The 11,926-nt window shown below is 40.7% G+C and overlaps 1 protein-coding gene across 1 annotated transcript; it reads right to left on the reverse strand.

The window, feature by feature from the left end:
- Positions 1–18: 18 nt before the first annotated feature.
- Positions 19–11,650, reverse strand: mex3a (mex-3 RNA binding family member A). Its single transcript, XM_051864622.1, has 2 exons — positions 11,162–11,650; positions 19–7,799 (listed from the first exon to the last, which is right to left on the reverse strand). Exons 1-2 carry the CDS (start codon positions 11,565–11,567, stop codon positions 6,688–6,690), a joined length of 1,518 nt encoding a protein of 505 aa, XP_051720582.1. The 5' UTR covers positions 11,568–11,650; the 3' UTR covers positions 19–6,687.
- Between the last annotated feature and the right edge of the window lie 276 nt (positions 11,651–11,926).

Below are 11,926 nucleotides of genomic sequence, written 5' to 3' on the forward strand. Positions count from 1 at the left end.
AATTCAGGGTAGCGGTGACAGATTATTCAGTTTGTTTTATTAGAAACATTTACAATACAATTTCTTGAAAATAACCAAAAAATCAAAGCTAGTATGGCATAGATACATTGATCAAATATCAAAAATGAAGGTCACAAAGAACATGTCCTAAGGAAAAAACCTGCAGTTTGCGTGCCCCGTGTAGACACCATACTGAATTATGAAATTAAAAACGACTCGTGGAGTATCGGCTAGCCTCGTCTATGATATGGCAAACCCCTCGTTTATCAACAATAAATTGAACACTAGTACCAGGAGATGCTTGACCAAACTAATGCACTAAGACCACTATGAGAGCTGTATGAAACACTTCTACTGTGCTGGAAGCTACCAAATACAGACTGTCGGACCGGAGTAACTCATCCCAAGCGAGGTCACGTCAGTGACCATCCTAACCCCCCCACCCATGTTCCTGTCTGACTGAAATTGAAACCACTACACAACTATCATTGCCACCACAGAGCCAAAACAAAGTCGAGATGCGTGTTCACCATGAAGTAAGTATTGAGAGACTATGCTTCTCTTGTAAACAATAGTTCACCGCTTTGACATGTTTGAGACACTCTCGGTAATAATGAAACGTAATCATCAGCCCTTGAGTGCAGTTTGTACATAAGCCTCATTTGTATGTGACAAAACAGGTTGCCAGTTAAGAGATGATACAAGTTACATGCAAATAACGGTATTACTGTGAGTGTGCTCGAAATCTGCATTCCGTTCACATATCTGGAAGCAAATATGATAACGGAACGTCTGATTTGCAGAAAAAAAGTGTGATTTGTTTTTTTTTTTTGTAATTTTTTTATTTTATTTTTTTTAAGTTTTGTCATGCATATTTTGAAACGATTGGAAATCGGAACGGCGTTACATGTAGTTGATTTTTGCTTGTATTACTATGCGTGTGTACTATGCACAATCATTTTTCAGTTTCACCCTGTTATACTTCAGCCTGTTATCACTTCATAACAATTGCATTTAAAAACAAAGCAATTTAATAAAAAAAAAAAGGAAGGGACCCTTTATTCACTCAGCTACACAACACTTCTGATTGCGTCTTGTATGCAAAAACGCGGTATTGAGGCACAAAGTTGAAGTGACTTAAAATTCCCCCGAATGCTATAAAATATTTCCGCCGTTATCCCATTTTTAAAACGGCACGTATCTGACGTTTTAAAATATAAGCCTTTGAAACCCCACCCCACTCGTTTTACGCTGTCAGAAGTGTGAAGGATTTTTCTAACTTTCATAAATAAAAATTCTATAGTTTTAATCATTTTAGTAGAAATCAACTTCATGCGTTTTAGAAATATATTAACTTTTTAATTTATTAATTAAAAAACAAAACGTCTTGAAGTTACTTATAAATATGTTTGCTTCATTAAAGATATTCATAAATAACATCCAGATACTGACCTCTTCCTCTGTCTATGAAATAATAATGCATGTTAGCAAAATAGAATCTTACGAAACAGCTATATTTCCCTTTTAAGTTGCTTTGTATAAATGCTGTGAGGAAGAACCTAAACAGATATGGTGGTATTTCTCTAGCCATGAATTTCAACTTAAAGCTCACTTTTGATAAAGAAACAAAAGGCAAAATTAGACATTGGTTGGGTGGCCATTTTTACATTCAAATACATTATTTGCCCTTTGTACTATACTGAAAGGCATTATAATTGCTTAAGTGCATCATGTATATGTTCTCTGGTGATTCTATGGAACGGACGCTGCAGTGGTTATAGATAAATACATGCAGCTTCGCTATCTGCTATGTAAGAAGGGTATATACTGTTCGCCTAGTCGGGCGTATAGAAAATTTGACAATATTAAACCTAAAAAATGCAAATATATCCGTTATGGGAATGCAGTAAGGTACAGTTCAGCTCATAAATTTGCAAACCCCTTGCATTTTATTTTATTTTTTAGTACACCCTACAAGGCAAAATTGTTCAAACATTGTTCACATGCCCTTGTTTAATATCATGCGTTTCCTCATTTAGCATCAATGACTGTTTGTAATCCTAAGTGATAGTTTTGAGTCTCTGACGCAGCCCACTGTTCTTGACAAACATCCCCCCAAGTTCTTTGGTTTCCCAGCATGCTCTGCACTTCTTCCCCACAGCGGCTATACGATGTTGATCTTCAGCTTTGACACTCGGGACAATTGAGGGACTCATGCAGCTTTCACAAAAGGCTGCAAACAATCATTGAAGCTCGAGGAGAAAACACACTTTGCGAATTCTGAATGAGCGTAGAAATTATTTTGTATATGGCATCTTCAGGGCTGTACTAAATAAAAAATACAATCTTAAAATGCACCTAAACGGATTCTGTTAGGGGTGTGTAAACATATGAGCAAAACTGTGCAAATTTGTGCATTAGATACTTTATGTTGGGTAAGAGAAATATGTTTGGAAAAATAAACTGGTATCATTGTACATCATGACATTTAGTCCTCACTAAAGATCTCTGTAGTACAAGTGGCTCTGTTATATTTTATCTACACAGGCTGTTCAAAGGTAAATAATGCTCTGTAAAATAATTTCCCAGCATGCACAACCAAAAAGAAGCAAGAGAAGCTGTTGAATTGCAACTATTTAACAACACCACGTAATTAATTACTGAGAAAAAAAAGCAGAAGCGGAAACGATTCACAGTGGTTCTTAATGTTAAGCTTCACGTTAGACAACAAATTCTTGTTGAACCTGTTTGACTCCAAACTGGACCACTTTTCCTTGTGAATCTGTTGTCTTACGTTGTGACCACTCCCCCCTCTCGATCAGAATGGCTTTTTGCATGAGCAGTTATTATTTCGGATTAGGCATAACAGTAGTGCCCTTGTCATTCTGAAATGATCTGAATGAAGATGATTAAATCGTTCTGATATGCATTTTAAATATATTTTTTATTTCTTCTGAGCTGCTCTTACATGTAGTATATCCTGTCAATAGGGTGTGTAGAAATTTTTATATTGTCATAACCGTTTATGCGTTCAGTATAGGCAAAGCAAATGCTGTACAAACTAAACTATATGAATTCATTCCCCTATTGATTGTGATAACCCTAATTTTTGGTTATGTATTTTCTGAAGAGCTTTCAGATTTTGGGGCATCATTTCCGGCACACTTTATTAACTAAATTTCTATTGGGATGACGCCTTACGTTATATTACAAACTAGCAAGTAGGCTATTAGAGACTATTACAATATTTTCAGAATTGCTTATATAGTGAAAAATATTTAATGATATGCCTATGGTAGTCAGTCTTTATTATATATCTCCCTAAATGTCAATAAATATAGTCTTATTCCTATCAAATAAATAATACTCAAAAAAGGTTTTGCTGTGATTGGCTGTATAAAGTCTTTAACAGTTAAAATGTCTCCCTTTCAAAGCCTGTATTGAATAATATCTCGCTCTGCACCTTCTCCATTGATTCAGGCTACATTCTTTGAACAATATCATCACTCTGAAGTTGCGACGTTTGATTAAGAAACTAAACTTTTGAAGTGCTGCATTTTCAAATTGGGAAAGTCATTACCGCTTTTGTTTTGCTCTTAAAAAGGGCTTTTATTGTGTAAATACAATGTGCATGGCTTTAAACAATTCTTAGGGTTATCAACCACTGCAAAGTATTTTTGTAACAGTGCATTTTTAGACATAAAGATTAACTGATATCTTGTTTTATTAAGTATTAAGACAGTTATTGCTGTTTCCTGCGTACGCTGACCTGGTGACCTTAAAAAGAGGCAGGAGAACAAAATGTGGTTTATAGACAGACAAATGTTCTGAATCAGATTCAAAAATTCGAGTTATTACAGTTTGCATAATGAATATTTTTTTCAAAATGGTTTTGGTTTTTATGTGTGTATATATAAATGACCGAAATGCACAATCATACATTCCTTCAATGGACGAGCGTCTGTCCCTGATCAGTGCTGGGGATTTGAAGAAGCAGAAAAGAAGGTAAGAAAAACCTCTATTCAATACCGTCGTATTGGTGTCCTTTCATTTTAAAAGATGCTATTTCTAAAGACTGCGACATTTAGAAATAACTCTAAGTGACTTGTTCAAAATATGCCATCCGTGCAATACAACAAACTAACCCAAAATATAACCTAAGTGCAATAATAACGATAATATTTGCCATTTGAGTTCGCTGTCGAGAAATGCACATGCTTTTCGATTCGTCTTAAAAATAAGGTGCTTTTAAGAGCTTTAATTTGTTAAGCCTTTTCAGTTTTGTTTCTTAAAGGGACTTGAAATATATTTCAGTTAAAGAAAGTACCTTATTACATTGACACCTATAGAAAGTACTTATTCTCTTAAACGAAAAAGCAAAACAAAAACACTGTCAGGCGCTAATGCGGCCGTAATACATTAAAACCAAACGAAGCAGAAAAACTACTGTAACAGTCAACTGAGCGTCAAAAGTTTTTAGAACTAATATTTAAGATGCTAATGGCTCATAGGTAAATCGTTATAGTAAGTTAAATACAATCACAAGCTTACCCTAGCATATCTTCTAACACCGCGCACATGTGGCAATGGCGCAGAGAGGCTCGATGGGGGAAAAACTGACCCATTTCAAACGGAGTACATTTTCAGTGGCTCCATTCTTTTGTAGTGGCCTTCTAGCAAGAGGGGGAAAAAAAGACAGTTTCCCAACCTACGAATGCTCTAATCCCCTATTCCGAAATCCCCTAGCCTGCAATGAGACAGGCAGTGGGTGTGTAATTTGATTCAGCATGAGCGGCCACCAAATTGGGCGTTTCCCCCCCTGCTTTCTTGTCAATTACAATTGTCTGATTTCATTGTGGAGTTCAAGGTCGTTCTCCGATTGGCTGCTTGTGACCATGCACTGGCAGGGCTGTCTCGAGGGGGTCACGGCAGGATGTCCCGCTCATGAAGGAAGACTCCATGGAAACTTCGACGGCCTGCCTCTCTTGCACATTAAACGGAATTCTGAGAGATTCGGGAAGTTGAATAAAAACGCTTTGGGTCTATCTCTACCCAGATTCTCTTTGAAATAAAATCTGCTCTTGAATTTTTTTCACCCCATGGCAGGACAAAAGAGGCCCCCTTTCTCCCCATTGGGAATACCAAAACGGGAGAGAGAGCGATCGACAGGAGGGGCCCCAGCTGCACCTAGTTTATCCCCCTGCTCAGCGTCTCGTCCATCCTCATTCACGCCACTGTACGCTGCCCCTCCTTCCTACAGCAGTTGCTTTGCACCTGGACTCTGATGTATGGCTAATTATCAGCTCCTCCTAGGGCAGGCCATGTCGGGGCGCTCCGGGGATTGTACCACCACTGCGACAAAACAATATACTCTCTGGGAGGAGCTCCGGAGCTCTGTAGTCTTTACAGCGTACGCACGGAGTAGAATTAGAGCACAATTCCCCCCTGACAGCCCGAACCTTTCGAGGGAAAAAAAAACTTAATCTAAAGTACGATATGCAACACCTGCCTCAGTACAGACAGACAGTCAGAGGACGCTTTGCAACTCAAATGCAGGACCTCGTGAGTGGGTGATTTACATTGTACTGTAGCTCGGAGTCTTGCTTGCTTTTGTCTATTTGGTCTATTCAGGATCAGATTACAGACCCCCCTCCCCTCAATCGCCCCCTCAGCTTTTTTTTTTTTGTACTTCATCTCATGCCTTATGCTCGTAATCAGCGTTTTATGAAATAAATGTGTGGAAATTGAAAAAATCATAAACCTACTGAGAGCAGAAATGAGAATAAAAACGTTACTAAAAGGAACCTGGGAAAGACCTTTTAAACAACAGAACGCTGGATGAATTCCAAGGTTTTTTTAAGCTGACCAATCAATTTGTTCTTTTCTTGTATTGTACCTAATAAGACCTTTTTAGATGCATCACATAATAGGCTGACTGGTGCAGAAACAAAACAAAACCAAAAAAGAGAAACTCCCTGTTTTACTCGTCAATTACCCGTTCAAATATTGATTAGCAAAGCAGATACTAATTGTGTAATTGTGTTGTTTAGAATATGATCCAAATTTAAAGCCACACCGACATCAGGTCGTATATATATCAGCCCATATTGGCCATCTCTATACCATCTATTTCGCATAGACATCTAGCAATGTAATGTTTTGTGACAATCACTTTACATCAGTTTAAGGTGCAAAGATTTAAGATTCTAGTTTGCCTTAAGAAAGAATACTAGATGCTGGGATGAAAAACTATACTCCAAACTTAGGAAATAAACTTGTAATGATATTTTTTAATACCTCCCCAGCAAAGGAAAAGTGTAAAATGTTCACATTATTTCTCCTGTTACTGTCCACACACAGCATGTGGAAAAAACAGCACCAGTAAAAAATTAAATAAAATAAAGAAAAAACAAAAAATGAACATGCTAAGAACTACGTTCTTTCCATTTTTAAAAAAACCTTTATAAAATATATATGTATATATGTGTACATATAAAAGAAAAATCTGAAAATACTTCTTCCTCTTTTTTTAGTAAAGCAAGCAGTGTGTTCTAAAATATCTGCTTGTTTTGGTTTTGTGTTTTCTGAAAAATAAAAAAGTGAATACTGGCCAAATAAAAAAAGATTAAAAGTAAACTGATTCTACAGAGTAAAAACAAAGCACAAAAACAAAAGAAAAACGACTCTTTAAGAGAATATTCGGATAGCCTGTGTGACCAGGGTGTGGCAGACAGGGCACTCTGGATGGTTTAGCTCACAAATTCGGATGGCGCACTCCATGCAGAAGAGGTTATGACCGCACGGGACCAGAGCGGCCGTCACCTTGCTCTCAAAACAGGTCATGCAGTCCCGAGCCACGGCAGGTGGTGAATCCGGCACGGGGAGGCGTCCGGTGAACGCGGCTGTGGTGGCGGTGGGCTCGCTGTGGGCGCGGCGCGCCTGGGCGTGAGGAGACCCGACGGCGTTGGAGTTGCTGGTGCCGCACGGTTCGGGCAGACCCGGCGACAGTCTGGTCAGAGGGAGCGGCAGGCCTCCAAAGCTTTTGGAGCGCTGCTGGGCATAGTAAGCCACCTGTTTGGGATAGTCGGGATCGCCCCAGCTTTGAGTGCCCTCTGAGCCGAAGTAAGAGCACGGCTTGTCCCCATTGCCGTGGTTGGTAAAGTCACCTTTACTGTAAATCCCACTTCCTCCTCCTCCTCCTCCGCTACTCCCGACCATGGTGTCTGAGAAATTCTGGCGGTAGCTGCTGGCAAGCGGCTTGCGCGGGGCCCCCTGTAGCCCCCACACCTGCTGCAGGCGGCTCTCCAGACCCCCGTTGCCACTGTCAGGGCCCAAGCAGTCGTTCTCATTGTTGTGGTCGTGCAGGCCACCCGTGCGGAAAGCAATGTGCGCCTCGATTTCCTCCCGAGCCCGTTCGGCGTTCCCGGGGGAGCCGGTGATCTCAAAGACGGGGTCGCGGTCGCGGCTCGGAGTTACGATGTAAGTGCACGTTTGCTGCTGGATGCGTTTTATAGTCGAGCCTTTGGGTCCGACCACCAAACCCACAACACGGTAGGGCACCCGCACCTGTATGGTGGTCTGGCCAGGTAGCGGTGCAGGAGGCGAACCACTGAAAGAGACGCCCAACTTATTCCTGGAGGCCCGCAGCATGGAGAAGTGCTCTGCAGCAGAGATGATTTCGCGTCTGGCCAGGGCCACGTCCTCTTTGCGGCCGGTGATGAGGAAGACTGGTTCTTCACCTCTGACGGGAGTCTTGATGTAGGTGTTTGTCTTTGCACGCAAAGCTTTGATTTTGCAACCTGTTGAGTGGAGAAGGAGTGTTATAGTAGTGGTACTACTAAAATCTGTCAATTAATACTTATTTTGCTCATTTGTTTCAGGGTCAAAAGGTCACCCATGCTCCGAATCTGCAGCAGAACTCATTCACTCAGTTTTACACGTTCTCCATCTCTGGAGTGCAATTTTTTTAAACATTTTGGATAATTTAATTGTGTTTTCAGTTCTTAATACAAGTATAGTAATCTTTAGTCTGTTTAACACAATTTATCATCTATAAATTGACAGTGTTTTATCATTTTACCATGCTTGAATAAGCTTGAAAACGTCAGCTGATTCAGTCTGGGCCTGCCCTTGCTTTTTCTACTGTAACCTATATACAAAATATACTAGGGGTGTAACAATATATCGTGTCACAATATATCACAATACAAAAATCCAACAATATCGTTATTATGGATAGTGACAATGTGTTGTGCATAGTTCACCCAAAATGAAAATGACTGTGTGAGGGGAAAAAATTCAAGTTTACAGAGTTTTAGTGTCAGTACTACATTAAACTACTATGTTGAATATAATGTATAATAATGCAATGGGGGAATATTTGTGGGTCCTGATAATGCCAAATGTCTTATGTTACCAGCAAAAAGTGGCATACATTATTTTAAATATATCTAGTCAGTGACAGAGTGAAACATATTCATCTAAAATAAATGTGTTTCAGCGTTAGAATCATGAATATTTTTATTCTGGCGTCACCATTGTCCTGTGCATTGGGTTACCAGAACCAAGTCCAAGCCTGTTCATATCCACCCCCAATTTAATACCAAATTTAGCATTGTAATCAACAGTTCATTTTTTTGTTTTCCTTTTACCATATGTCTTGGAGTATCGTAATAATATCGTATGGTGAGTACAGTATTGTGATATGTATCGAATCGTGACATGAGAGTATCATTACACCCCTAAAATATACTAATACACACTTTTTTCATGATAAAATTACTTTTTTAGTACATAATATATTAAAATACAATTCGTTGGTAATAAAAATGAGCATTTTCTTAATTTTTGTGCACAGTATACTAAAGTACCATTTTTTGATCATAAAAATTAGGATTGTCTTGCAATTTGTTGCATGTCATTAAACCCACTGGACCTTATTCATAAACAGAATAAAAATCAGTGTTAATCTTTCTTTCATTGTCATTTCTGTTCATAAAACTATTGATTAAACAATGTGCATTGAAATTTCTTCTGCTCGTGTTTAATGAATGAGGCCCAAAGTGAATTTAGAAATTGCTGTTCATTCTTCTCTGTTGTAAACGTACAAATCGATTAAAACAATGCCTTTGTTTTTGCAGCATTACACAGTCTCAGTAATATTTTTGCTGCTTATTCATAACATAGAAAGAAATGTGTTGGCTTTTAATTATCTTAAGCATTTACCATAATAAATCCCATTTAGCATATTAAAAAATTCCAGTCTGTGTTAACGTAGCCTATTAGAATGCAAAAAAACAAACCTGTGATTACCGTAGCTCTTAAAAACCACTGTTGTCTGAATGACGTCTCCTCTGCAAGAGTGCCATGTGCTAACTGACAGTTACAGGTACTATGATATTATTCAGCACTGAAACACAAATGTGTTTTCAGATGTAAATTTCCCAGCTATTCTCTTGCATCTGCAGATGGAGTTTACTCGATCACAAAGAATGCAAGCTAATCCCCCATAAAGTTATTGTTGAGATACGAATTCATAAGAAGGTGTGGTGCTCCACAGCATCTGCCTCGTGTACAGCACCAGAGTATTTATTAGCACCTCAGTGGTGTCTTATCAAGAGTGGGGTGGCTTTCTCCGCCCAGGGGCCTGTTCAATGGATAGATCTCTGCACACTGGTTTCATGCCTCATTGTGTAGAGCAGAAGCTAAAAAAATAACCTGGATGGACCGTCTAGCACTGACAGCGGGGAGCACAGATTCCCTCCCGCCGCTGAATCGTCCCTCTCGCTGCAGGAGCACATCTCCTAACAGGCATGGCAGCCACTGCAGGTGAACAAAGCACTGGAACCTTACAGCTCAAATTCCAACTAATGGCGATAACAAGGATACATAAGTGTGCTGCTTTTTTCGCCATCACTCTCGCTTGTTATTATCAGGCCAAATGCACCTATCTATTCATAGAAAAATGCAATTAAATTAACCTAATAAAGGCCAAACAAATGTCTAGTTATTCAGCACAGGATGTGGCCGTAATATCAGTAACTAATGAGGTAAAGACCCCATTTCAAATCCTCTTAATCAGCAGTTTCCAATCCACGCGCTCACTGCATCCCAAGTTGGATTCAAGCGTTCACTTCTGAAGCCACTTCACAACTTGACAAAGTCGTTATATGCAGGGAACCCACTTGCTGTGGACGTTTATTAGTGCATATTTCATCTGGGTAAGATATTACACTCTTAATCAATGGACGGCGTGCTCCGTAGAGGCTTCCTGACCCCCTGCTTTGAGTGCAGGGCTGTTGTACTGGTAGACGGGGCGTGACTCTAATACAGTCTTTATAGTCTGTCTCTCCAGGACCAAATGCAACATGGCTTTCCAGAATACTGCATACTGTGCTTTCAATGTGTCATAATGTGACTTATAATTAATCACAATGAGGCAACAGGGTCAACAACACACCTCAACTTATTCCAAATATCATCACACATTCAAAATATAACTTTTCCGCCAAGTCACGTTTGTATTTTCCGATTTCCCCCCCTCACCAGCTTTGCCCTCAACGCACACAAGGACTTTCACTTCTTTGTCTGACAACGCTGTCAGAATTTCAGCACTTTTAGGTGCTCACGAGACCCACTTTTATGAGCTTAGCGATATTATGGACATAAGCGGTGGACTTAAGTTACCCGACAAGTCCTCTTTGTCTGACAAAAACAACGTGGTGCTGCTGCATATGAAAGCCCCCAGGAACTACAGAGGCGCGCGAAGGAGCGAATGACACAATGTATCCAGTCAACAAAGACCGTTGACTGTTACATTGTATCCAGCGAGCGCACACGCGTTCCATTTTCTGTTTCAAAAAAACAGAATTACGCGCCCTCAGACGACAAAGGGAAAGCAGCGTGCTGACATTGAAGGCGTGGATGTGGAATAACGCCTTTGTTCTCGTACCCGCTGGTAACTTTGCTTAAAGCTAAGAGGAAATGCCCATGTATATGGCATCTATGCGCTGAAATACTGGCACAGTTTGGCAAAAACAGACACGTTAATAAGCATTACCACTCCCTTTTTCTTTGTTAAGACAGCTCCATACTTAGTTTGAGCAGCACACCCTGGAGAACGAGTTTGAAAGCATGTGAAAGTGCGCATCGTTGTATTTACCTTGCCTCCCCACTATTTCGGCCACATGTTCGGAGCTTGGCACGGGGACGCACTCCGTTATGTTGCAGCCCCGTCCTTTGGTTTCGGTCGGTGAGCTCTCGTAAAGGGCGCACAACTTGTTCTTCCCTTGTAACATCCCTGATTCCGATGGGATGTGATTGTGGTGGTTATTGTTACTCCTGTCTTGAACTCCTCCACCACCACCACCCGCAGGAGCCCCGTCCTCGCCCTCTCCAAGACCCAGCAGCGACAGTTGGCCCAGCGCAACTCTAAGGGCACGGGAATCATCCTCCTCCTCCTCGGGTGGCACTAGGAGACCCTCGCTGCCGAAGCCGGAGCCGGCCAAATCCCCGCCGTAGCCCCCATTTTTCTCCATGATCCCTGCTAGAACCAGCAAGCTAGGCATGGCTAACAAAAGAGTGTGAGACAAAGACACTGGTAAGAGACTGGAGGAACAGCACCCTCGCCGCCACCCCGCCCCCTCCTGGTCCAAGTCCCCCCTTTGCGCTAGTCCCTCCCACAGACCAGCCCCTTCTCCGGTTCCGATACGCAGAAGGCGAACGGGACACAAGGATGTCTGCGCCGAGAAGGGCCAGGCTAACTGATGCTCCACCCCGTCTGGTTCGCTCAGTCCCCGCCTATGGCAAGCCGTTTCAGCATGTATTCCCTAGAATCAATCTGTTTTTATGACTGAGCGATATTTTATTTTATTTAATTTTATTTGACGATACTGTTTCATTTTTATGTTTAAGTAACAATAAACAA

The sequence above is a fragment of the Ctenopharyngodon idella genome, chromosome 16 (genome assembly GCF_019924925.1).
Source record: "Ctenopharyngodon idella isolate HZGC_01 chromosome 16, HZGC01, whole genome shotgun sequence".
Taxonomy (NCBI): domain Eukaryota; kingdom Metazoa; phylum Chordata; class Actinopteri; order Cypriniformes; family Xenocyprididae; genus Ctenopharyngodon; species Ctenopharyngodon idella.

Bases quoted from the DNA above. Each gene is read 5' to 3' on its own strand.
- mex3a (XM_051864622.1), bottom strand. From the start codon at position 11,567: ATGCCTAGCTTGCTGGTTCTAGCAGGGATCATGGAGAAAAATGGGGGC. The intron at 7,800-11,161 runs GTAAATACAACG...TCCACTCAACAG, and splicing joins CGAAATAGTGGGGAGGCAAG to GTTGCAAAATCAAAGCTTTG.